This window comes from Conger conger, chromosome 6 (genome assembly GCF_963514075.1).
Source record: "Conger conger chromosome 6, fConCon1.1, whole genome shotgun sequence".
In the NCBI taxonomy this organism is placed as follows: domain Eukaryota; kingdom Metazoa; phylum Chordata; class Actinopteri; order Anguilliformes; family Congridae; genus Conger; species Conger conger.
In genome coordinates, this window is record NC_083765.1 from 2,672,442 (window position 1) to 2,698,462 (window position 26,021).

At 42.5% G+C, this 26,021-nt stretch overlaps 4 protein-coding genes across 6 annotated transcripts in view; all 4 read right to left on the bottom strand.

Annotated features, from left to right (window-relative positions):
• Positions 1-1,345: 1,345 nt before the first annotated feature.
• On the bottom strand, positions 1,346-4,607 carry LOC133130104 (zinc finger protein 696-like). The gene is made up of 4 exons (XM_061244370.1): positions 4,138-4,607; positions 3,830-3,963; positions 3,603-3,699; positions 1,346-3,264 (listed from the first exon to the last, which is right to left on the bottom strand). The coding sequence occupies exons 1-4, from the start codon at positions 4,406-4,408 to the stop codon at positions 2,360-2,362; spliced, it is 1,407 nt and encodes a 468-aa protein (XP_061100354.1). The 5' UTR covers positions 4,409-4,607; the 3' UTR covers positions 1,346-2,359.
• A 1,126-nt stretch (positions 4,608-5,733) lies between these two features.
• The window catches only part of LOC133130098 (zinc finger protein with KRAB and SCAN domains 8-like), a 49,121-nt gene continuing 28,833 nt past the window's right edge, over positions 5,734-26,021 (bottom strand). Inside the window, exons 1-6 of one of the 3 annotated variants that reach the window (XM_061244354.1) lie at positions 11,912-12,376; positions 11,640-11,759; positions 11,316-11,418; positions 10,595-10,716; positions 7,460-7,571; positions 5,734-7,120 (exon numbers count right to left, since the gene is read on the bottom strand). In XM_061244354.1, coding sequence (XP_061100338.1) covers positions 6,078-7,120; positions 7,460-7,571; positions 10,595-10,716; positions 11,316-11,418; positions 11,640-11,720 — 1,461 coding nt within the window. In that variant the 5' untranslated portion in view covers positions 11,721-11,759; positions 11,912-12,376 and the 3' untranslated portion in view covers positions 5,734-6,077. Of the gene's footprint in view, positions 7,121-7,459; positions 7,572-10,594; positions 10,717-11,315; positions 11,419-11,639; positions 11,765-11,911; positions 12,377-26,021 lie in introns of those variants that run through there. The other 2 variants (XM_061244352.1, XM_061244353.1) reach the window with 2 other exon arrangements.
• On the bottom strand, positions 14,154-17,177 carry LOC133130103 (zinc finger protein 184-like). The gene is made up of 4 exons (XM_061244369.1): positions 16,589-17,177; positions 16,257-16,381; positions 15,923-16,025; positions 14,154-15,413 (listed from the first exon to the last, which is right to left on the bottom strand). The coding sequence occupies exons 1-4, from the start codon at positions 16,833-16,835 to the stop codon at positions 14,476-14,478; spliced, it is 1,413 nt and encodes a 470-aa protein (XP_061100353.1). The 5' UTR covers positions 16,836-17,177; the 3' UTR covers positions 14,154-14,475.
• On the bottom strand, positions 18,234-22,445 carry LOC133130106 (zinc finger protein 235-like). The gene is made up of 4 exons (XM_061244372.1): positions 22,019-22,445; positions 21,767-21,891; positions 21,339-21,441; positions 18,234-21,183 (listed from the first exon to the last, which is right to left on the bottom strand). Exons 1-4 carry the CDS (start codon positions 22,263-22,265, stop codon positions 20,327-20,329), a joined length of 1,332 nt encoding a protein of 443 aa, XP_061100356.1. The 5' UTR covers positions 22,266-22,445; the 3' UTR covers positions 18,234-20,326.

Here is a 26,021-nt window from a genome sequence, read left to right on the forward strand (position 1 = left end):
CAAGATATGATTGAACTAATTAAATAATTAACAGCAGAAGTTGGCACAAAATCCTGAAACGGATCGACCCTTGCGCACTCCCATACTATGGAGGTGTCCCTACACTTCCCACGTTTAGGAGCAGCCAGTATCCAGACAGACTAACTGGCAGCTCCAGCACAGTAATGTGGTGTTTCAAAGGCAGTGCCTCACCTGGGATTTGAACCAGTAACCTCTTGAGTTTGAGTCCTGGTTCCACCAATAATATGATTTAGTCCCAGTTCTACTCATAATGCCAGATACTTTGCTCTATCCAAAATCCCATTTTAACATTGTTCTATCCATAATCCAATTTAGACCTAGTTCTAACCATAATCATATCTTCGAATAGATGATACCCATGTCGTGCAGTACCTCCAAGGTAGAGATAATTAATGATTTATGCTCTTATAATGGTGCAGTAACATGCTATAAAATAATGTCAACAGTTTAGATCCGGTCACAGATTGTTTGGGATGAAAAGGGAAACATTTTATTATTCACATTCATCCACAGAAGCCTGTGAGGTACAAGCCTAGAGAACTGTCATAACCTACTTCTCAGTAAATGCAATAATTCTCAGTAAATGTGATCATTAGTAAAGAATCACTTGTGATAAATAAAACTTACAATACAACCAATCCTGTCATAGGTAATTCCATGTCAATTCAGCATACTTTTGGACAGCGTCTTCATAGATTATATCATAATTATATTTAGCATGCTGATTTGGCTGTAGAAGAAACCCCTGGAACCAAAATTACTCTTGGATTGGTAATCTGGGAGATGGGCAAACAAAGTTTGCACTCATTTATTATAATTATAATAAAATAAAAAAATAAAAACAGTCACAGACATAGGCCAAACAATACTTACCAAAACAAACTGTTCAGAACATCTTTGAGGAGAACACTGTTGTTCTTGTTGAACATCGTATTCTTATCAATTTCTCTTACTTTTTTTTGTAGAAAGGGCTCATACGAGTGTGCCAGACACACCTAACTGTCCAAAACGTCTGTTATAATGCAGTATACACGGTAATGTAGGTCGTCTGTTATAATGCAGTATACACGGTAATGTAGGTTGTCTGTTATAATGCAGTATACACAGTGATGTAGGTCGTCTGTTATAATGCAGTATACACGGTAATGTAGGTTGTGTTATAACGCAGTATACAAGGTGATGTAGGTCGTCTGTTATAATGCAGTATGCACGGTGATGTAGGTTGTCTGTTATAATGCAGTATACACGGTGATGTAGGTTGTCTGTTATAATGCACTATACACGGTAATGTAGGTTGGTTCCGTCAGACAGATGGCCAATGGGATTAACTTTTTAAGGGACAACTTACCTGATTCAGTAGACTGTGGGTTCATTCTTTTTGGGAAAACATAATAATATGGTAGACCGTTTTCTCTCTCTCAGTCCACTAAAATACGTTTCTGAAAACATTTGAGGTGAGAAATACCTGGGGATAATACCTGGGGAAATACCTCTGGATAAGAGCGTCTGCTAAATGCCTTTAATGTAATGAAATGTACAGAAATAAGCAAAGCAGTTGCTGAATCTTGATTCATATTTGATCTCCAATGCCGAGTTTGAAAGTCTGATCCGAGTCCTGGTGGCCAGACGACCTGCATGGCTGTCATTTACTGCGGCTGCTGTCAGCGGTTACATCAATGAGCCAGCAGCCGTGGCAGCCCTGCATGCCCAAAATATAACACCCCCACCACCATGTACACAAATGACAGGGCGGTGCTTTGGCTCTTGGGCAGTTCCTTTCAGCCTCATCAGTCCACACAACCTTTTTCTAGAACTCTGCAGGCTCTTTTAGGTACTACAAAGCAAACCGTAACCTAGCCATCCTGTTTTTCGCAGCTACAGTAAATGGTGGTTTCCACCTTGCAGTGTAGCCTCTGTAGATATGTTTGAGAAGTCTTCCGTTATACAATATTCTGTACAATAGTCACTGCCCCCTGAAGAGTTTCTGTCACACAGGTGTTTGGTTTTGCGCTCTGCAATATGGCAAGAATTACTTTGGTCATCAACTTCCTTGGCCTACCAACCACTTTGCAATTACTGAGCTCACCAGTGCTCCGTTTCTTCTCAGTCATGTTCCAAACAGTACAGAGCCAAAACAGCAGAAATTATACCACTGTGTATAACACAAAGGACAAGCATGATTTCTCAGCACTTGCATCGCTCCCATTAACCAGCGTTGTAAGGCCTGGTATTAACCTGAATATGTTTTTAGACTAAGTGCATGAGTAACTGACATAGTTCAGCTGTGAGTAACCTCAGGTTATTTCACTCCTGTCCTCCTCCTGCATGTCTGACGAGGTTAAAGAAGCACGTGCCGATCCTGTTGCCACGGACCCTCTTTAGCGGCGCTCCGGGAGTCCGAGACACCGTTCGATGCGTGCATCTGCAGTCGGTGCCGCTTGAGGTGGCCCGAGGACGCGAACCTCTTCCCGCACTGCGCGCACACGAACGCGGTCAGCCCGGCGTGAACGCTCTGGTGCCGCTTGCGGCTGCCGGAATCGGAGAAGCGCTTCCCGCACTGCGCGCAGGCGAAGGGCCGGTCCCGCGTGTGAACGCTCCGGTGCCTCTTCAGGTGGCTGGAGGAGATGAAGCGCTTCCCGCACAGCGAGCACCTGAAGCGCCGCTCGCCCGTGTGAACGCTCTGGTGCACCTTCAGGTTGCCAGAGTGGGCAAACTGCTTCCCGCACTGCAGACAGCTGAAGGGCTTTTCTCCGGTGTGGACTCTCTGGTGTATTTCCAGGGCGTTTCTGCGGGCGAATACCCTCCCGCAATACTTGCAAATTATTGGTTTCTTTCCCACAAAGTTCATTTCACATCCACTCGTTTCCTGCCCTTCAGAGAATGAAACCAACAGGCTCTGTGCTGCCGTTTCTGTGGAGTAAGAGCAGCACGGATCCTCCGTCTCTGCGACAGCGCCCCCTTGTGTACAGTAAGACCCCAGTTGGCCTGGTCTTTCAAACATGACAAACTCAGAGTCCAGACTGTTGAGTCCTCCTGCCCTGTGTTCAGCTCCTCTGTGTTGGAGCGTCTCCACACACTCGCTCTGTCCCTCTGCTTTGAGAGCAGGTTCCAGTCCACTGACCTCCCAAACACCACGTCTGGTCCTGTGCTGCTCAGTGAGCTCCTCTGTGTGATTCGCTGCTTTATTCTGCGTTTCCTGAACGGGACGCTTTTCCCTGCTGCCTGCCCTCCACTCCGCACCTCCTGGAGGGAATATTTTGAACAAAATTATTAACTGATTATTTATTCACTGATGAGATATACTTAAAACCCAACAATGTTGACAGCAGCTTACACAATATTAGCAAATGGTTATGAACTCTCCATAGCATGTACATAACGTGTCATCATCATTTTTCAGGTTTTCTTAATTACTTTCACCGGAATGAGATGTTGATGCTTCCCAATGGGAAATATCGAGGAAGTAATGAAACTGGATAATAACAAATAATGATGAACCGGAAATAATATTTTAAGATATCTGCAACAGCATTAACGCCGTAGTACGGCCATACTGTCGCAGGTTCCTGCCTTCCGCTCACTCTCTCTCCGGATCGCCTCCACTCCGTGCGGCTCGGTGCTGCCCCGGTCCTCTTCAGGTCTCTCCTCCTTGATAATGAATAAGTCCAGCCGTCCCTCCTTGAGACAAAGAATTGCAAATGTTTTTTTAAATCTCATCAATCGACATTCGTCTTTCCACATAATAGCAGTTAAGTAAAACCGTTGGAGTGCTTCCACTTCCCGTGCCCGTTACTGCGCCTGAACTGACCTCTTCCTTTGTAACGATGTCCTGCGCTTGAGCATCATCTTCATCATCTATTGCCGTTGTTTCACCGTTTCTCCCGGGGCTGACGTCGGCCTGTTGACAAAACGCACTCTCTGCAGCCGCAAAACCGCACTCATCTAAACCAACAGAGAACGGAAGAGAAAGCTGGTCGTTATAGACGAATGACAATTATTCATATCGTATGTATGAATATGAGTATCGTATGAATGCGGTTTTATGTTACCAATTTCGAGCTAATACTGGGTCAGAACATAACGACGATGGCTAGCTGAACCAGTCATTTAACTTACCAGCTGTTGGTCCAGTGAACGTATGGCAAACCTCTACTACATCAGGGCTCGTGTGCGTCTCTGCTCTTTCCACCGAGCATCGCGCAGATTTAAGCGCCATCATCTGCAATTTCCTCTTAAGGATTTCGTTTTCATTCTGGTGTCGCGACACCTCAAAACGTAAAACGGCATATCCATCGTCTACGACTTTGCAGATTTCCTCCAAAGCCTTATTTGCCAGAGCATCTAATATGTAGGCCAACTGCGTGTGCAAATTTACACAATCCGACATTGTGGATTCCCAACTGGTTGTTTCACATTTCAATAGAAGAGTTCAATACTGTACGTAAACACGTTACCGAGCTAAAAGGGAAAAAAAGCGTTGGGCCTCTGCCTTTGCTCCTCACTCAGGTATGCGATATTTTCTCATGTTCTGGTGTAACAATCAAAAGTTCCCGGAGGAACTCTTTGCCGGTTCCTGCGGACCGATGGTTCCGGACTACAGAAATGACTAATTCGACGTAGGTCCAGCAGCTGGACCATTCCCCAAATATCTTTGCATGATGTATTTATTTTTACGTTTCGGTCTGCCCAGTTTTTGGTGTAATTTTCTCCATTGTAACAAACGTTAGGCTATTCGTGTAATATGTCCGACATATGCGGAAACGAGACCGGCTTATGATAGCCTACGTATAATTGTTGTTTTTGTTTTGTTGTTGGATTTTTTAATTCCCTTTTGTCTTATTCATAATTAATTTACAATTGGGCTATCTATTCACTCCTGCACGTTAGTAATTTTAGTTCACCGTAAATATAAAAATATTACTTGATTTGTAACTTGACGCTGCACTGTCAATCAAGAACTTTAATCAAAAGATCCACGTTGCTCATCGATCCTGACCGACAGTAGGCCAGTAGGCTTTGCTTGTTTCATTATTGCCTTCTGTAAAGCACTTTAAGATCATCACTGTTTGATGAAAAGCGCTATATAAATAAAATGTATTCATTCTTTGATTTGTCTTTCAAACCATGTCCGAGTAATTACATAACAAAATGAAAAGCGTGCTTACTGTCAGAATATTGATGGATGTTTTTATGAACCTTTTTTAACATTAGGAAATGGAAACAATTTTCGAGAAATCTGACATTTTTATATATAGTTGAGCTTTTTGGTGTCACATCATGGAAAACAGTGTGTTCGAAGCCTTACTTTTGCAATATGATGATAATTTAACTTACGTTAACTTAAGTTAAACTTACTACTTTCTGGTCAAAATAAAAGAAAAACACTGAAAATTATTGTTTACTGATGATCTAGATTAGTTTAAAAATATATAAAATAAAATCATATTTTATTAAAAATTTGTTCAGCTTCAGCAAGATTCATACTTTTTATAAAGTATGAGAATGGTATGCACAGCACTCATACATCAATACCAGTGTTATTCTACCAGTATAATAGTGCAGAATGGCCTTTTACTCCCCATGTATGCACGTTTTTGGGTTTCAGCCCGAGGTATTCCCAGTGCACAGAATATTACACAGATGTGCAGCAGAGGTCCACACCAGTGTGCCTCCTGCCTTTTGTGATTGAAAGTGGAATGAACAGACGTACTCTCATTCTTTCTTGTTCATTTTATTTTGTTTAAATACCTTGTTTTTGTGCCTAATTCTCTGAAAATGAATGGATGTGGTTCATACAATCCTACATTAAAACTTCTGGCTGGATATTAGAGCAGAGATTACCAGCCCGGCTACTGGTGAGGCGCAGGGTCTGCTGGCTTTTGGACTCAACACTTAATTGATCAATGAAAGCAGTCAATTACACAATTTACGCACCAAGTTTAGTGGTATTCATTGTATTTAATGTGAAAATGAAAACTAGCAGACAAGCTCTCTAAGACCTGCGTTAGCCACCTTTGCCCTCGTGGTCATTCTTAAAGAAAAGAAGCCCAAAATATTTATTTTCTATTATGAACATTTTGGTGCCTCAGAAGATTTCCGAAGATTGAGAAGCTCTTCCCACACTGTGAGCAGCTGAACGGCCTCTCTCCCGTGTGTACAGCCTGGTGTGTTTTAATATGACTGGACTGTGTAAAGCGCTTTCCACACTGTCCACAAACAAAGGGCTTCTCCCCGGTGTGGATCCTCTGGTGTATTTTGAGCTGGTGATGGTAAGAAAACCGCTTTCCACAATGTGTACAAACAAACGGTTTCTCTCCAGTGTGGACCCTCTGGTGTCCTTTGAGGTCATGTGATCTAGCAAAGCTCTTTCCACACTGCATACAGCTGAACGGTCTCTCTTCAGTAAGAGTTCCCTGTTGGAATTCATTGTCTTTAAAACTACCAAAGCTCTTCTCAAATGTAGGATAAGAGAACAGCTTTACTCTGTTAATTCTGTCTTGCATACTGTGGCTTTTGGAGGCGGTTAAACGTTTAAATGGTCCACATCCGGTTGTGCTGGGGCCAATGTATTCAGACTCTGCCGTGTTCTCTCTCCCTACCCTTTGGGTAAATGAAGGACAAGGGTTACTGACACGTTCTGGCTCCCCTTCACCTTTGTCCTGCACCTCACTGTAAAGTCTGTGCTGCGTAAGAAGTCTTCCTTCATTCCAAGCTGCAAACGGCCCTGCCTGCTCTCCAACGGGCACAAAGTCCACCTGCACAAGCTCAGAGTCCCACTGAAGGGAAGACAGAGCGGAAAGCGTGTCAGCAGCACCTTCCACCGTGACGGCACCTGACTGCGTCTCCGAGTGAACCAGCGGGATCTCCATGTCCCTTTCTGCAGAGAAAGAGCAAGACGGGTCCTCGGTCTCTGGGTCAGGGGTCAGTCGTGGAAGCAGGGTTCTTCGCTGACCAGGCCTCTCCTGGGAAACGGCCTCCAGACCTTGTCTGTCCAGATTTCTGTGCTGGGCCCCCTGGCTTTCTCTATGGGCAGCTGGTCTGGTCTGTCTGACCAATGAGGGAGCTTGTTGCACACCATCAGTGCCTGACTCCACCAATCCTGGAGAGGGGGCGGAGCACATATTCACTCAACGCAAGGGGTCAATTACACCAGTATAGAGCATTCCTCCAGGACAACACTGCTCCTGCACCTGACTCAAAGAGCTGTCCGTCTCAATAAAGCGAATTATCTATCATTTCCATTCTCAGATTCTTTTACGTTTTACAGCATTTCAAATGAACTATTTGATTAAGGTATGGATAAAATCCAAAGTCTACAACTGTCTCACACAAGTTTAAAGGCTTTGGTACACCCATTCACCACAGTTAATGGTTAGATTCACAATATTACAAAACCCCCCTCTGCCCCCCCCCCCCCCCCCCCCCCCCCCACACTTACTTTTCACTCCGTTCCCTCGTTCTCTGCGAGACTCTGAGTTCCCCAGAACTTCCTCTGCGTTCTCCTCCTTAATTTGAAGTGATGCAAGGGATCGTCTCTCCCCGTCTGCAGCCTGAAACAGAGGAACAAGCTGATGAACCCGCGTCCCTGTCTATCGCCCTTTGAACACAGCACCACGTACCTGCCAATACATTTATAAAAAGCTTCATGTATCCCACCATTTCAATAAATGCTTACAATAATTACATAATGCAACAGAGGCATTCATTAAGGGCTGTATTGCCTTCCTGATACATTTATATTAGTCTAAGAACATTATGATCTGGTCGGGCAGATCAATCATTCAAGAAATAATTAGAACGACAAAGTGTTGACAGTATGATTTCTTTATTCTGTTTTTCCATCTCACCGAAGCAACAGTAATTCCCACTATGGGCAAGTTATTATATCCAAACAGCTTCAACATACCGTCTCTTAATTATAAATAAAGTGACCAAAATGGTCACAGTCCGATTCTCCATATAAACAGTACTGTGCCCTCCAAATGTATGGTAATGTAGAGTGAAATTAGTTATTTATTGCTATATATTTTATATATTTTCAGCTGTGCAAAATTAATGGCTGAACATAAGTACATTAAAGCAATGAAGTCTTATATATGGTTGGATAGCCCTTAAATCCAAATGCACTGACATCACCAAACATTTGGTATCTTCTTTGGAAATTATTTTCCAGGCCGTCACTGCAGCCCATTTCAGTTGATCTTCGTTTCATCCTCTTCAGTAACTTAAATGAATGCTCGATTGCATTTAAATCTGGTTACTTACTGTCTTCAATGTTTTTTCCATTGATGAATGCTTTGGCTGCGTGGGCAGTGTGTTTGGGGTCTTTGTCTAGCTGCAGGATGAAGAGCTGACCAATAAGGTTGGAGGAATTTCCTTGTACATAGCCCAGACAGAATCTGTGCTTAGAAACTCTGCCCACTGCTGCTGTCCTCCTTTGCATCATCAATAAAGGTGATTGAGCCAGAAGCAGCCATACATGCCCAAGCCTGTTCCAGAAGCAGCCATACATGCCCAAGCCATGACACAACCTCCTCTACATTTCACAGATAGGGGTGCTTTGGATCATAAGCTGTTCTGTTCTCCACACTTTCCATTGCATTGCTAAAGGTTTATTTTGTTCCCATCTGGCTACAAAACTTTGTTCCAGAACTTGGAGCTTTTTGTGAATTCTAAGCTGGGCTTTTGATTAGCCTGTATAATTCCATAAGAATTTCTGCAAATAGTGCCATCCAACATTTTCACCCTGCCATTTGGGGACTGCTGCTAATGTCGACTGTTGTTTTTTCTGTTGTTGTGGGTTTTTCTTCAGAAATCCGTTCATTTTGCACAGCTGAAAATGGTGGTACTCGATACAAAAGCAATTTCTGTAAAATGGTAAAACATTACGTTAAATTGACAATCTGCTAGTAAATTAAATATCTAGAGATACAAGCTGATTGCTATAACATGAATCACTAGAACTCAAATATAAATTATATTGCAAAAATAACAAATGTCACCTTACTGTTACCATACTTTTGGAGGGCACTGCATCAAGCACAGCACCGTGATTACAACAGTACACACTATTAATCACATGGAGGATTCACCAGCATGACTGTACATTCACAGTGCAGTTACGATAGAGCAGGGATCAGCACCTCAAGGGCTGAGAACTCCTCCCTTTACCAGGGAATCGGGTGTAAATACAGTCTGGCCAATCAGTAGCACCAATTACCCGGGAGAAAAGAAAACGAGGGCTGGATTTGGATTTAAGGGCGAGAGTTGATGATCCCTGCTTTAGAGGCTGAGTCTGGGATCCTTTAAATAGGTTAATTATCTGCCTTAATAGAATCAAGATCCTTTTATTAAATCTTACAACAAAGTAGTCTAGAAAAGCAATGTGTATGCATGAGATTGCATTAATAAATTACAGAATATATACCTTGCTATTATTTTAAATTGAGTCATTATTTTTAAACTGAAAACAATCCAATTTAGTTTACAAGACCATCACAGAAGTTAATTAGTAAAGACTGTATTGTATGGAAAGGTATTTAAAAAGATGCTGTGAATTCACAACAGTAATATGCAAATGATGGCTGCAGTTCTCATACACACTGTGTGAAAGTAAGGCTCTACTGTAATTCTGCACTGACAGACACATTTCCTACCATATGATGAATAAAGAATGCAGAGAAAATTTGGCAGCAGTAGTTTTAAATTTCATTTCCAATGTAAATAGATTATTGTAACAACATTTCTGTCTAACTAAAGAAACCATAGGCTACATGTGCGTAAGGGATGATGGGCATTTGGAGAGAGGCGTGTGGACTCTCTCTTGGTGTTTTTGAAGGTTTTGTACTGAGGTGAATGTTCTCCCACAGTATGTGCATCTGAATGGTCTCTCTCGAATGTGAATCCTCTGATGTTTTGTAAGATTACCCGACTCAGAAAAACACTTGCCACAATATGTGCATCTAAATGGCCGCTCTCCTGTGTGAACTCTGTAATGTCTATTTAGGCTACCCGAACGTGAAAATTGCTGTTGACACAGTGTGCATCTGTATGGTTTCTCTCCTGTGTGGACTCTCCTGTGAATTGTAAAATGAGATAAATGAACAAAGCTCTTTCCACACTGTTGGCAGCTAAATGGTCTCTCCTGCCTGTAATTTTTGTGTTGTGCTGGAATATTTTCTGAAATGGTCTCTTCATTCCATGCAGAGTGCATCTCAGCCTGTTCTTCAGACGGTGAATCTATCATTACAGCCTCTGGTTTCCCATCAAGAGGCCCCAATGACAGATTACTGCCAGCACCTTTCCCTGGGGGAGGAAGTGACTGCAGCCCTGAGTGAATGGACAGGCTCTCAGAGCTGCTTTCTGTAGCATAAGAGCAGGAGGGAACATCAGCCTCTGTTTCTCCAGCCCCCTGTGTACAGAAAGTCCTCAGTTGACTAGTTCTCTCACACGTTAAGTACTCAGGACAGGAACTGTGGAGTCTTCCTGTGCTCTGCTCACATCCTGTGTGCTGAAGGGTCTTGGCACTCTCTGTCTCTGGCTCTGTTTTAAGTGCAGATTCCAGTCCACTGACCTCCCAAACACCACGTCTGGTCCTGTGCTGCTCAGTGAGCTCCTCTGTGTGATTCGCTGCTTTATTCTGCGTTTCCTGAACGGGACGCTTTTCCCTGCTGCCTGCCCTCCACTCCACGGCTCCTGGAGGAAAATGAAAGTGATTGAAAACATTACAAGAAATGTATCATTCAAGATGGCTAGAAAAGTCTTTCAACTTATTTTAATGTTTAAAGGGTACTGTTAGCTGCTATTTGTTGCGGCCTGTAGCGTAGTGGTTAAGGTAAATGACTGGGACACGCAAGGTTGGTGGTTCTAATCCCGGTGTAGCCACAATAAGATCCGCACAGCCGTTGGGCCCTTGAGCAAGGCCCTTAACCCTGCATTGCTCCAGGGGAGGATTGTCTCCTGCTTAGTCTAATCAACTGTACGTCGCTCTGGATAAGAGCGTCTGCCAAATGCCAATAATGTAATGTAATGTTGCTCCACGGTTTATGCACAACTGTCTGAAAGGATGGGACTCTTAAAGCCACTGATTGGATCACAAGGCTCATCTATTTCCATGATGAGATTCCACTGGTCGATGTGCAGTCTTACAAATGTACAGTGGAGCTGAACAATCACTGCAGCCAAATAAATCTGGAGACACTGGAGATTCCCATGAGTCTGATATCCAGAGCAGTGTACGATGAACCTCATCTCTGTCATTACACAACTCCCAGTGTCCCCCATTCTCTACTTACTCTCCTCCCTGGAGTTCATCTCTCCCTGTGGGTCTCTGTCCTCTTCCACACTCTCCTCCTTTATAAGAACCCATTCAGTCCTTCCCTCCTCCATGTCTGCACACTGTAACAGGGGAGTACGGCCATCAGTGTTGTGATAATGAGCTCAGACAAATGCTGGGGTATTGAAATACATAGCTGCATCCAGTGCAATATGGTTCCATCGGGGGGAAAAACATCAAAAGCTATGGAACCAATTGGTTCCGTGTTATGTCACTGGCTAACGCTAAATGCCCAAATGGTATATTTTACGAAGACCAGAGTGTGATTAGGACAGTAACTTACCTCTGCCCTCACGTGAGTTGATGGTGTGGGAGTGTTCTCGTTCCGAGAGGGGGATCCTGTGTCCATCTTCGGCACGTCCATACATTCTACAAAGACGTCATTTGTGGTTTTAACTGGATTCTGTTCTGAAACGAGGATAAGAAAAAAAAATTACGTTATAACCCATCATAATTAATGTCTTGCGAAGCAACACGAACTTAAATTTACGGTCTATTTCGACCAACAAACGACGCAGAGGAAATGTATGTTCGCAGTCGCTGTCACCAACTCACCGCAACGACACTTGGCGAGCTGTTCTCGCATTCCCGACTCCTCCACACATCCTCGTGCTATTTGTAGCTCCATCGTCTGTATTTTGCATTTTAGTGCTTCATTTTCTTCGTGGCTTCGCGAAATTTCTACATGCAATATCGCAAATCCATCATCCACAAGTTTTGAAATTTCTTTCACAGCCGTGATCGCCAATTTGTCGACAACGGAACGAAGCTGTGAATGGAAATCCTGGTGAACGACTTTAGCCATTGTGGCTAGCTGGTTAGGGATGTAACCTAGTTGTTATTATGATACACTTTCAAGTAGGTCAAAAATGAGGATGTATTTATTTATTGTTCAATTTTTATAATGGGCGGCTTGGTGGCTCGCTCAAGGAGCTCCCTTGATCCGTTACACCATTTAGCTGTCTGTTTACTTCCGCTCTTTGGCCACACCTCCAGGCGACTTCTTCGATGGTATTTTACAATGACGTCACGATGCTCTAATTGGCTCAGAGGGACGTTAACGGGCGTAATTCCAGTCCTCGGTCTTTGAAGAATTGAATTGGACGAAAGCAGTTCCGAAAATCGGCCATGACGACCCAGGCGTATTCTGGTTTTATACCAACTACAACGGCAATCCCCTGGTAATTAACAAGGTGTTAATTTGTCTGAATGACACTTTTCCTATATTTAGGGATCATATACCCTCTTTTGCCTGATTATGTCAGAAAAGCGACGCATGCCATGAAGAATACAAGTCCCATATTCACATTCTGCTGGACTGTAAATTATTACATGAAGAGAATACATTATTTTTTTAACTGATGAAATTGTAGAGTGATATAAATCAATTGGCTCCTAATTGCGTTGCAAAGGATAACGAGCCAAACCTGCATTTTGTTTGACTTTTCATTTATTTTGTCTTTGAATTCTGAATTATGAAGGAAATGGCGAGTTTTAGTGACCACGTGTGAAGTATGGGACTTCTATTATTTAGACCATGCATAGCTATTTCTGACAATGTATCTGAAGTGGGTAAATAATCCCACAAAACAAGAAAAACGCCATTAAGAAAAATGAACAGTAATTAAAACGATGGGATTGCAGTTGTGGTTGGAACAAAAACCAGCATACACAGGGGCCCCAGGACTGAGTTTGAGCACCACTGGACTAAAGCATGGACAGTCTCAAATACACACTGTATTTATAGCTGGGATGGGCAACTCCAGTCCTGGAGGGCCAGTGTGTATGCAGGATTATAGCTGGGATGGGCAACTCCAGTCCTGCAGGGCCAGTGTGCATGCAGGATTTTGATGCCACCACTTACCCTGGCTTAATCAGCTAATTGATTACCGACAGAAAGCAACACATTCAAATTGGAACACACCAACATTTCACAATAGCTTGAATTGTTGTTTTTTCTTCCATCCTCACAATAGTTTTCTTGGTTATCATACTTAGTTCTCTGGCCCTCATCTGCAGCGTTCTTGTCTTGTATCCTTTAGCTTATGAAGTTTACTCAACAAATGCTTCCAAAGTACATAACCCATGCACACTCACAGCTTTCCATGTATTACTAGAGTAATATGGTAAACCTGTGAAATTCACAACAGCTGAAGATAATTTCTCCCAATATTAATGTTCACATGGAATACAGACATCGAATGACACTGTAATTTACACTCAGTGAGCATTTTATTTGTTACTTATTTTTTAGACTCACTGATCTTCTGCTGCTGTTGCCTGTCCACTCAGAGGTTTAACACATTGTGTGTTCAGAGATGCTCTTGTGCATGCCACTGTTGTAATGCATGGTTATTTGTGTTACTGTCACCTTCCTGTCAGCTTCGACCAGCCTGGCCCTTCTCCTCTCACCTCTCTCATCAACAATGCAATTTTTGCACGCAGAACTGCTGCTCGCTGGATGTTTCTGGTTTTTCACACCATTCTCTGCAAATTCTAAAGACTGTTCTGCAAAAAATCGCAGGAGATCAGCAATTTCTGTGATACTCAAACCATCCTGACTGGCACCAACAATCATTCCACGGTCAAAGTCACGCAGATCACATTTCTTCCCTATTCTGGTCTGAAGAATAGCTTAACCTCTTGACCATGTCTGCATGCTTTTATGCATTTAATTGCTGCCACATGATTGACTGATTAAATATTTGCATGAACAAACTGCTGTACAGCTCTATATATTAAAGTGGTCACTGAGTGTAGTTCAATGTCTGTGAAAAAAGTTAAATAAATGCAGACATTGAGAATGTACATCAAGTTTATTGTTTGATTGAAAAATATAATTTTCAGACAATTATTCTGCAAAAAGAAATACTTGTCCTGAGAAGTGTTAATTGAAGAATGCAATGGGGATTGGGAACCAATAGTTTTAAATTACATTTCAGATGCTTAGTAACAAAGTAAAACATTTATTTTTTTAATAACAAACATCAAATAATCCATGGTATACATGTGTGTCATGGATGAAAAGACATTGCCAATTACTCACTCACTTGATTCATCCTTGCTAAAGAAACTTCTCTTGCACTCAGCACAGGTGTGTGGTCTTTCTGTTGGTGATTTTAAAATGTTTGTTTTGAAATAGACTTCAAATGACATCTCAATGGTCTCTCTCCTCTGTGAACACTGTGATGCTGTCTAAGATTACCCGACTCAGAAAAACACTTACCACAATATGTGCATCGGAAAGGTCTCTCTCCACTGTGAAGCCTTTTGTGTTTTGTAAGATGACCCGACTGAGAAAAAGACTTACCACAATATGTGCATCTAAATGGCCGCTCTCCTGTGTGAACTCTGTAATGTCTATTAAGGCTACCTGAATGTGAAAATTTCTGTGGACACAGTGTGCACCTGTATGGTTTCTCTCCTGTGTGGACTCTCTTGTGAATTTTCAGTTGAGATAAATGAACAAAGCTCTTTCCACACTGTTGGCAGCTAAATGGTCTCTCCTGTCTGTAATACCTGTGTTGTGCTGGAATATTTTCTGAAATAGTCTCTTCATTCCATGCAGAGTGCATCTCAGCCTCTTCTTCAGACAGTGAATCGATCATTACAGCCTCTGGTTTCACATCAAGAGGCCCCAATGACAGATTACTGCCAGCACCTTTCCCTGGGGGAGGAAGTGACTGCAGCCCTGAGTGAATGGACAGGCTCTCAGAGCTGCTTTCTGTAGCATAAGAGCAGGAGGGAACATCAGCCTCTGTTTCTCCAGCCCCCTGTGTACAGAAAGTCCTCAGTTGACGAGTTCTCTCACACGTTAAGTACTCAGGACATGAACTGTGGAGTCTTCCTGTGCTCTGCTCACATCCTGTGTGCTGAAGGGTCTTGGCACTCTCTGTCTCTGGCTCTGTTTTAAGTGCAGATTCCAGTCCACTGACCTCCCAAACACCGCGTCCGGTCCTGTGCTGCTCAGTGAGCTCCTCTGTGTGATTCGCTGCTTTATTCTGCGTTTCCTGAACGGGACGCTTTTCCCTGCTGCCTGCCCTCCACTCCACAGCTCCTGGAGGAAAATGAAAGTGATTGAAAACATGGCTCAGGCAGTAAGAGCAGTTGTCGGGTTGCCGGTTCGATCCCCCACCCGGGCCATGTCGAAGTGAGCTGAGTCCCTGAGCAAGACACCTAACCCCCAAAGCAAGACACCTAACCTCCAAAGCAAGACACCTAACCCCCAAAGCAAGACACCTAACCCCCAAATGCTCCTGACGAGCAGGTCGGTGCCTTGCATGGCAGCCAATTGCTGTCGGTGTGTGAGTGTGTGTATGAATGGTTAAATGAGAAGCATCAATTGTACAGCGCTTTGGATAAAGGCGCTATATAAATGCCAACCATTTGATGAGATTCCACTGCTCAATGTGCAGTCTTACAAAAGTACAATGGAGCTGAACATTGAATGCAGCCAAATAATTATCATACTAGAGATTCCCATAAGAATCTGATATCCAGAGCAGTGTACGGTGAACCTCATCTCTGTAATTACACAACTCCCAGTGTCCCCCATTCTCTACTTACTCTCCTCCCTGGAGTTCATCTCTCCCTGTGGGTCTCTGTCCTCTTCCACTCTCTCCTCCTTTATAAGAACCCATTCAGTCCTTCCCTCCTCCGTGTCTGCACACTGTAACCAGGGGAGTACGGCCATCAGTGTTGTGATAATGAGCTCACACAAATATTGGGCCATTTAAATACATAGCTGCATCCAGTGCAATATGCTTCCATCTGAGAAAAAAAAAATCACAAGCTATGAAAGGTTGTTAAATCCATGTTACAAAGATCAGAGTGTGATTAGGATAGCCCAATGGAAACAGGCAGAAAACGCCCATTGAACCAGGTGCTGCCAGGAACTGACCTCTGCTCTCATGTCAGTAGATTGTGTGTGAGTGTTCTCGTGCCTCGAGGGGTATCCCGCGTCCATCTCTGGCACGTCCATACATTCTGCAAAGACGCCATTTGTGGCTTTAACTGGACTATGTTCTGAAACAAGGAAAAGAAAAAACGAACGTCATAACCCATCATACTTTATGTCTTGCGAAGCAACAAACTAAAATTTCCGGTGCACATCGACTGACAAACGGCCTACAGCAAATGTATAGAATTTCAGTGGCAGTTACTTTCTGAAGTTGCCAGTCAACGCACTCCTGTAACTGCAATGTATGGTTGCGGTCGCTGTCACCAACTCACCGCAACGACACTTGGCGAGCATTCCTGTCTCCTCCACAAATCCTCGCGCCATCTGAAGCTCCATCGTCTGTATTTTGCATTTTAGTGCTTCGTTTTCTTTGTGGCTTCGTGAAATTTCCACATGCAGTATCGCAAATCCATCATCTACAAGTTTTGAAATTTCTTTCACAGCCGTGATTGCCAATTTGTCGACAACGGAACTAAGCTGTGAATGAAATGTCTGGTTAACGCCATTGACGTTAGCCATTGTAGCTACGTTAGCTAGACAGGATATGTAGCCTAGTTATTATCATTCACTTTCGAACAGGTCGGGATAAGGCGAGTCTCTGTATATATAGGAACGTTTCAAAAAAGACAATGTATTTATTTACTGTTACTGTTTACGGACTGCTTGCTGTCTCGCTCAAGGAGCTCCCTTGATCCGTTACACCATTTAGCTGTCTGTTTACTTCCGCTCTATTGATGACACTTCCAGGCGACCTCTTCGATGGTATCTTACAGTGACGTCATGATGCTCTGATTGGCTCAGAGTGAAGTTAATGGGCGTAATTCCAGTCCTCGGTTTTTCGAGAATTGAACTGGACTGAAGTAGTTACAAAAGTCGGTCCTGAGGACCCAGGCTGGTTTTGTTCCTACTACAACTGCCATCCCCTGGTAACTAACAATTTGTAAATTTGTCTTAATTGCATTTGAATCTCCAGTATGATAATTATTTGGCTGCATTCAATGTTCAGACTCCACTGTACTTTTGTAAGACTGCACATTGACCAGTGGAATCTCATCATGGAAAGAGATCCACTTTGGTGGATCCCAGTGAGCCTTGTGATCCACCAATCAGTGGCTTTTCATCCCCACTGCCTGAGGGTTTTTTTTCCCCCCACTTGTTACATTATTATTATTATTAAGAACTCCATTCTTTCAGACAGTTGAGCATAAATTGTGGAACAACAAATATCAGCTAACCAGTTTAAAAGATAAGCCTTAAGATTTAAAGAATAATAAACTTCCCAACATAATAATCATAAGACTTCTGTAGCCATCTTGAATGATACATTTCTTGTAATGTTTTCAATCACTTTCATTTTCCTCCAGGAGCCGTGGAGTGGAGGGCAGGCAGCAGGGAAAAGCGTCCCGTTCAGGAAACGCAGAATAAAGCAGCAAATCACACAGAGGAGCTCACTGAGTACAGGGCCGGACTGCTAATATTTACACCATGCATAGCTATTCCTGACAATATCATTTAAGTGGGTAAATAATCCCTAAAAACAGGAATAATAACATGAAGACAAATTAACAGTTTATTAAAACGATGGGATTGCAGTTGTGGTTGGAACAAAAACCAGTATACACAGGGGCCCAGGACTGAGTTTGAGCACCACTGGACTAAAGCACGGACATTCTCAAATACATACTGTATTTATAGCTGGGATGGGCAACTCCAGTCCTGGAGGGCCAGTGTGTATGCAAGATTATAGCTGGGATGGGCAACTCCAATCCTGCAGGGCCAGTGTGTAGCAGGATTTTGATGCCACCAGTTACCCTGGCTCAATCAGCTAATGAGCCATATGCACCATGAACGATTCACTCGTAAATTAGACCACAATAAAATGCTACAAGACAAGAAGAACATTTATCAGCCGCTGTTTATATCACAGAATGTGGCTAAAAATGACACGTCATGTTAATTAAGAGAAGTTGGTCTCTTCATCAGCAGACCTTAACCCAATTGAGCATGCATTTCACCTTCTGAAAAGGAGATTGAAGGGGAAAAACCCCTGAAACAAACAACTGAAAGAGGCTACAGAAAAAAACTGGAAAAACATCACAAAAGAAGAATGCAACAGTTTTCCGATGTCAATAGGTTGCAGGCTTGATGGAGATATTGCAAGCAAGGGACATGCTACCAAATATTAAGTGTTATTTACTTTAATTTACTGAAATACCCTGTACCCTGTTTTGCTCACCTAAAAATTGGGTGGTCTGATACCAAAGGTAGTTTAACACATCAAGGTGTAAATACCCAGAAATAAAAGCTGAAATTGAGTAAAGGTGCATATTAAATATGTTTTGACCATCTTTGTTTTACTGCAGTGAGAACCCTGGTATAAAATCCAGCTATGACCAGCTTGAAATATCTGCTAATAGCTTGAGCTATCAAACCATGTTGAGTATAGAGCTGGTCTAACTGGTCAACCAGCTGGTCAACCAGCTAGCAGCTGTTTCAAAACCTATCTTGAGCTGATTTTTTCAGCAATGCAATGGAGATATCCGATACGGAGTGACAGAGTGACTCAGATCACAAAAATCAAATAAATCATGGTCTAAATAATAATACAATAATAATAATAATAACTTTATTTGTATATAAAGGGCGGCCTGTAACATAGTGGTTAAGGTAAAGGACTGGACACGCATGGTTGGTGGTTCTAATCCCGGTGTAGCCACAATAAGATCCGCAAAGCCGTTGGGCCCTTGAGCAAGGCCCTTAACCCTGCATTGCTCCAGGGGAGGATTGTCTCCTGCTTAGTCTCATCAACTGTACGTCGCTCCGGATAAGAGCGTCTGCCAAATGCCAATAATGTAATGTATATCCATTTGTTCATGTCGGCGAGACAGGCTGCAAGAACGCTCATGGCATTTGGGTCGTCTGGCTCAACGGAGACATGCAGCTGCGTATCATCAGCATAACAATGGAACTGCACATCGTGAAGCTGGATGATCTTGCTGAAGGGAGCACTGCACATCGTGACGCTGGATGATCTTGCTGAAGGGAGCACTGCACATTGTGATGCTGGATGATCTTGCTAAAGGGAGCACTGCACATCGTGAAGCTGGATGATCTTGCTGAAGGGAGCACTGCACATTGTGATGCTGGATGATCTTGCTAAAGGGAGCACTGCACATTGTGAAGCTGGATGATCTTGCGAAAGGGAGCACTGCACATTGTGATGCTGGATGATCTTGCGAAAGGGAGCACTGCACATTGTGATGCTGGATGATCTTGCGAAAGGGAGCACTGCACATTGTGATGCTGGATGATCTTGCTAAAGGGAGCACTGCACATTGTGATGCTGAATGATCTTGCTAAAGGGAGCATGTAGAAAGAGAATAAAAGCGGTCCTAGAATGCTCCCCTGCGCTGTGCCACAGTTTGAGACATTGTCACCAAGTTGCACAAAAAACTTTCTTTCGTTTCATAGGTACGGAACCATTTTAGCACACTACCAGAGAGAATTAACCCAGGTGAATTAAAATGCTAGGGTCTATAGTGTTGAAAGCAGCACTCAAATCGAGCAGGACAAGAACTATTGAAATACTGTTATTATCAACATTTTGCCGTAAATCATTCACTATCTTCACTAAAGCCGTTTCAGTGCTATAATTAGCGCGAAAACCGGACTGGAAATTTTCAAGGATATTGTTTTCAACAAGAGAGGAATTTATTTGTTTGAAAACTATTTTTTCTATAATTTTGCTTACAAACTGCAGGTTGGATATAGGTCTGTAATTGTCCATAACAGAAGTATCCAGATTTGCTTTCTTGAGTAGTGGTTTTACCAGAGTGGTCTTAAAAACATCTGAAAATACCCATCATTAGCGATGAATTTACAACTTGTAGAGTATCTCCAGATTGGCAGTCAAATGCGTCAATTGGAAAGTCCAGTGTCGGTGTAATGGATGAAAAACACACTGCAGCTTACACTAGAATTATCTTTGTTAAAGAAACTTGCTGGTGCTTTTAAAATGTTTGTATTGAAGTAGACTTCATATGAGATGTATGTCTGAATGGTTTCTCACCACTGTGAACCCTGTGATGTTTTCTAAGATTACCGGACTCAGAAAAACACTTACCACAATATGTGCATCTAAATGGCCGCTCTCCTGTGTGAACTCTGTAATGTCTATTAAGACTACCTGAACGTGAAAATTTCTGCAGACACAGTGTGCACCTGTATGGTTTCTCTCCTGTGTGGACTCTCTTGTGAATTGTAAAAGTAGATAAACGAGTAAAGCTCTTTCCACATTGTTGGCAGCTAAATGGTCTCTCCTGACTGTAATATCTGTGTTCTGCTGTAGTATTTTCTGAAATGGTCTCTTCATTCCATGCAGAGTACATCTCAGCCTCCTTTTCAGATGGTGAATCAATCATTACAGCCTCTGGTTTCCCATCAAGAGGCCCCAAAGACAGATTACTGCCAGCACCTTTCCCTGGGGGAGGAAGTGACTGCAGCCCTGAGTGAATGGACAGGCTCTCAGAGCTGCTTTCTGTAGCATAAGAGCAGGAGGGAACATCAGCCTCTGTTTCTCCAGCCCCCTGTGTACAGAAAGTCCTCAGTTGACAAGTTCTCTCACACGTTAAGTACACAGGACCGGAACTGTGGAGTCTTCCTGTGCTCTGCTCACATCCTGTGTCTTGAAGGGTCTTGGCACTCTCTGTCTCTGGCTCTGTTTTAAGTGCAGGTTCCAGTCCACTGACCTCCCAAACACCGCGTCTGGTCCTGTGCTGCTCAGTGAGCCCTGTGTGATTCGCTGCTTTATTTTGGATTTCCTGAACGGGACGCTTTTCCCTGCTGCCTGCCCTCCACTCCACGGCTCCTGGAGGGAAAATTAGGTACAATAAATATTTAATTATTAAATAATTCATAAAACAAACTGTAAGGATACAAATGCTAATTCATCAAAATATGGACCCTGAATGAACCTCATCTCTGTAATTACACAACTCCCAGTGTCCTCCATTCTCTACGTACTCTCCTCCCTGGAGTTCATCTCTCCCTGTGGGTCTCTGTCCTCTTCCACTCTCTCCTCCTTTATAAGAACCCATTCAGTCCTCCCCTCCTCCGTGTCTGCACACTGTAACAGGGGAGTGCAGCCATCAGTTGTGAGCTCACACAAGTGAAATGACTAGCTACATCCAGTGCAATATGCTTCTGTTTTGAAAAATACACATGCAATGAAGACACAGAACCAGGACTTTGGTATGTCATTGGGTAATGCTAAATGCCAAAATTTCATGAATTAATTCTTTCATTCATTCAGTCATTAATACATTTTAAAAGACCAGAGTGTGATAAGGATAGCCCAAACAAACAGGCAGAAAACGCCCCTTGAGCCAGGTGCTGTTACCAGTGACAGGACAACCTACTGCAGCTTCACCACTGACGCCACACTAACTGACCTCTGTCCTCATATCAGTAGATGGTGTGGGAGTGCTATCGTGCCGAGACGGGTGTTCTGCGTTCATCTTTGGCACGTCCATATGTTCTGCAAAGACGCCATTTGTGGTTTTAATTGGGGTCTCTTCTGAAATCAGGATAAGAAAAAACTAATGTTATGAGTTTCGACTTAACATCTTTTGAGTAACGGTTATTCCCCACTCACTTCGACCTACAGGAAATGTATAGATTTGCAGTCGCTGTCACCAACTCACCGCAACGACACTTGGTGAGCATTCCCGTCTTCTCCACAAATCCTCGCGCCATCTGAAGCTCCATCGTCTGTATTTTGCATTTTAGTGCTTCGTTTTCTTTGTGGCTTCGTGAAATTTCCACATGCATTATCGCAAATCCATCATCTACAAGTTTTGATATTTCTTTCAGAGCCGTGATTGCCAATTTGTTGACTACGGAACTAAGCTGTGAATGAAATGTCTGGTTAACGCCATTGACGTTAGCCATTGTAGCTACGTTAGCTAGTTAGGGATGTGTAACCTAGTGATTATCATTCACTTTGAACAGGTCTTGATAAGGCGAGTCTCTAGATTTTGCAACGTTTAAAAAATGACGATGTATTTATTTACAGTTAAATTTTTATGACAGGCTGCTTGCCGGCTCGCTCAATGAGCTCCCTTAATCCGTTACACCATTTAACTGTCTGTTTAGCTGCGTGAAGTTGGCAAATGTTGCTGGCCACAATTGGAGACTTCCGGTTCGCATTTATCAAAATAAAAGTTCGGTGAATAAAATTATTTATGAACTGTAATTTTGTCAATTTTAATTGTTAAATTAATACAGTTGGATATGATTGTGATGTATTTGCAGATAATATACAATTGTGCACAAATTTCAATAAAAACTGTTTGCCACCTGTTGTTGCTGTCTGTCAGGTGTGGTATGGGCATGCATTGCCATAGACTGTCAGTTGCCACCCAGCTCATTTGCATAGCTCATAACTCAAAAACTAGAAATTGTTTCAAAATGAAAGGGGGTATACATTTGTTAGCTGGACCCTTATCTTTAATATTCTACAGTCCTTTCTGCAAAATCCTGTTCCGAGCAATTGTTGCTGTGTTTCTAGTGTGGGGTGGCCATACGTTGCCATAGAATGTCAATTCACAAGCAGCTCATTTGCATAGCTGATAACTCAAAAACTAGAAATTGTTTCAAAATGAAAGGGGGTATACATTTACTCTATATACCCTTATCTTTAATATTAAACAGTCCTTTCTGCAAAATCCTGTTCCGAGCAATTGTTGCTGTGTTTCTAGTGTGGGGAGGCCATACGTTGCCATAGACTGTCAATTGCCACCCAGCTCATTTGCATAGCTCATAACTCAAAAACTAGAAATTGTTTCAAAATGAAAGGGGGTATACATTTGTTAGCTGGACCCATATCTTTAATATGAAACAGTCCTTTCTGCAAAATCCTGTTCCGAGCAATTGTTGCTGTGTTTCTAGTGTGGGGTGGCCATACATTGCTATTGACTGTCAGTTGCCACCCAACTCATTTGCATAGCTCATAACTCAAAAACTAGAAATTGTTTCAAAATGAAAGGGGGTATACATTTGTTAGCTAGACCCTTATCTTTAATATTCTACAGTCCTTTCTGTGAAATCCTGTTCCGAGCAATTGTTGCTATGTTTCTAGTGTGGGGAGGCCATACGTTGCCATAGACTGTCAATTGCCACCCAGCTCATTTGCATAGCTCATAACTCAAAAACTAGAAATTGTTTCAAAATGAAAGGGGGTATACATTTGTTAGCTGGACCCATATCTTTAATATGAAACAGTCCTTTCTGCAAAATCCTGTTCCGAGCAATTGTTGCTGTGTTTCTAGTGTGGGGTGGCCATACGTTGCCATAGACTGTCAATTGCCACCCAGCTCATTTGCATAGCTGATAACTCAAAAACTAGAAATTGTTTCAAAATGAAAGGGGGTATACATTTGTTAGCTGGACCCTTATCTTTAATATTCTACAGTCCTTTCTGCAAAATCCTGTTCCGAGCAATTGTTGCTGTGTTTCTAGTGTGGGGTGGCCATACATTGCTATTGACTGTCAGTTGCCACCCAACTCATTTGCATAGCTCATAACTCAAAAACTAGAAATTGTTTCAAAATGAAAGGGGGTATACATTTGTTAGCTAGACCCTTATCTTTAATATTCTACAGTCCTTTCTGTGAAATCCTGTTCCGAGCAATTGTTGCTATGTTTCTAGTGTGGGGAGGCCATACGTTGCCATAGACTGTCAATTGCCACCCAGCTCATTTGCATAGCTCATAACTCAAAAACTAGAAATTGTTTCAAAATGAAAGGGGGTATACATTTGTTAGCTGGACCCTTATCTTTAATATTCTATAGTCCTTTCTGCAAAATCCTGTTCCGAGCAATTGTTGCTGTGTTTCTAGTGTGGGGTGGCCATACATTGCTATTGACTGTCAGTTGCCACCCAACTCATTTGCATAGCTCATAACTCAAAAACTATTAATTGTTTCAAAATGAAAGGGGGTATACATTTGTTAGCTGGACCCATATCTTTAATATGAAACAGTCCTTTCTGCAAAATCCTGTTCCGAGCAATTGTTGCTGTGTTTCTAGTGTGGGGTGGCCATACATTGCTATTGACTGTCAGTTGCCACCCAACTCATTTGCATAGCTCATAACTCAAAAACTAGAAATTGTTTCAAAATGAAAGGGGGTATACATTTGTTAGCTGGACCCTTATCTTTAATATTCTACAGTCCTTTCTGCAAAATCCTGTTCCGAGCAATTGTTGCTGTGTTTCTAGTGTGGGGTGGCCATACATTGCTATTGACTGTCAGTTGCCACCCAACTCATTTGCATAGCTCATAACTCAAAAACTAGAAATTGTTTCAAAATGAAAGGGGGTATACATTTGTTAGCTAGACCCTTATCTTTAATATTCTACAGTCCTTTCTGTGAAATCCTGTTCCGAGCAATTGTTGCTATGTTTCTAGTGTGGGGAGGCCATACGTTGCCATAGACTGTCAATTGCCACCCAGCTCATTTGCATAGCTCATAACTCAAAAACTAGAAATTGTTTCAAAATGAAAGGGGGTATACATTTGTTAGCTGGACCCTTATCTTTAATATTCTATAGTCCTTTCTGCAAAATCCTGTTCCGAGCAATTGTTGCTGTGTTTCTAGTGTGGGGTGGCCATACATTGCTATTGACTGTCAGTTGCCACCCAACTCATTTGCATAGCTCATAACTCAAAAACTATTAATTGTTTCAAAATGAAAGGGGGTATACATTTGTTAGCTGGACCCATATCTTTAATATTCTACAGTCCTTTCTGCAAAATCCTGTTCCGAGCAATTGTTGCTGTGTTTCTAGTGTGGGGTGGCCATACGTTGCTATTGACTGTCAATTGCCACCCAGCTCATTTGCATAGCTCATAACTCAAAAACTAGAAATTGTTTCAAAATGAAAGGGGGTATACATTTGTTAGCTGAACCCTTATCTTTAATATTAAACAGTCCTTTCTGCAAAATCCTGTTCCGAGCAATTGTTGCTGTGTTTCTAGTGTGGGGAGGCCATACATTGCTATTGACTGTCAGTTGCCACCCAACTCATTTGCATAGCTGATAACTCAAAAACTATGAATTGTTTCAAAATGAAAGGGGGTATACATTTGTTAGCTGGACCCTTATCTCTAATATTCTATGTTCACAGCAATTGTTGCTGTGTGTCAGGTGCAGGGTGGGCATTCATTGCTATAGACTGTCAATTCACATGCTGCTCATTATAGACCTATATACCCAGGGATAAACCCAAACCATGCAACTTTACAATGAAATTAAAGTCAAATCAACTTTATTTGTGTTGCACATTTCATGCTATATTTGTCAGTACATGCTTTAGAGCAGTGCTTCTCAACCAGGAATTTATTAATTGATTTATTTAATTTAGGGCATTTTTGGTGGTATGATTGGTTCAGTTATTAAATTAGTTGTTTCAGTTTCTGGTTACAACAAAAACCTTCCGGCAAGACTAGAGTTGAGAAACACAGCTTTAGCGCAAGCCCCAGCCTTTCCCCCCACAAAAGCAAGCCTAGGGCAACAGTGGCAAGGAAAAACTTCCAAGGTGGAGAAGGAAGAAACCTTGGGAGGAACCAGACTTAAGTGGGGGGCCCATTCTCCTCTGGCTGGCTTACGGGTGACAATGATGGTCAGATAAAACAATTAACAATT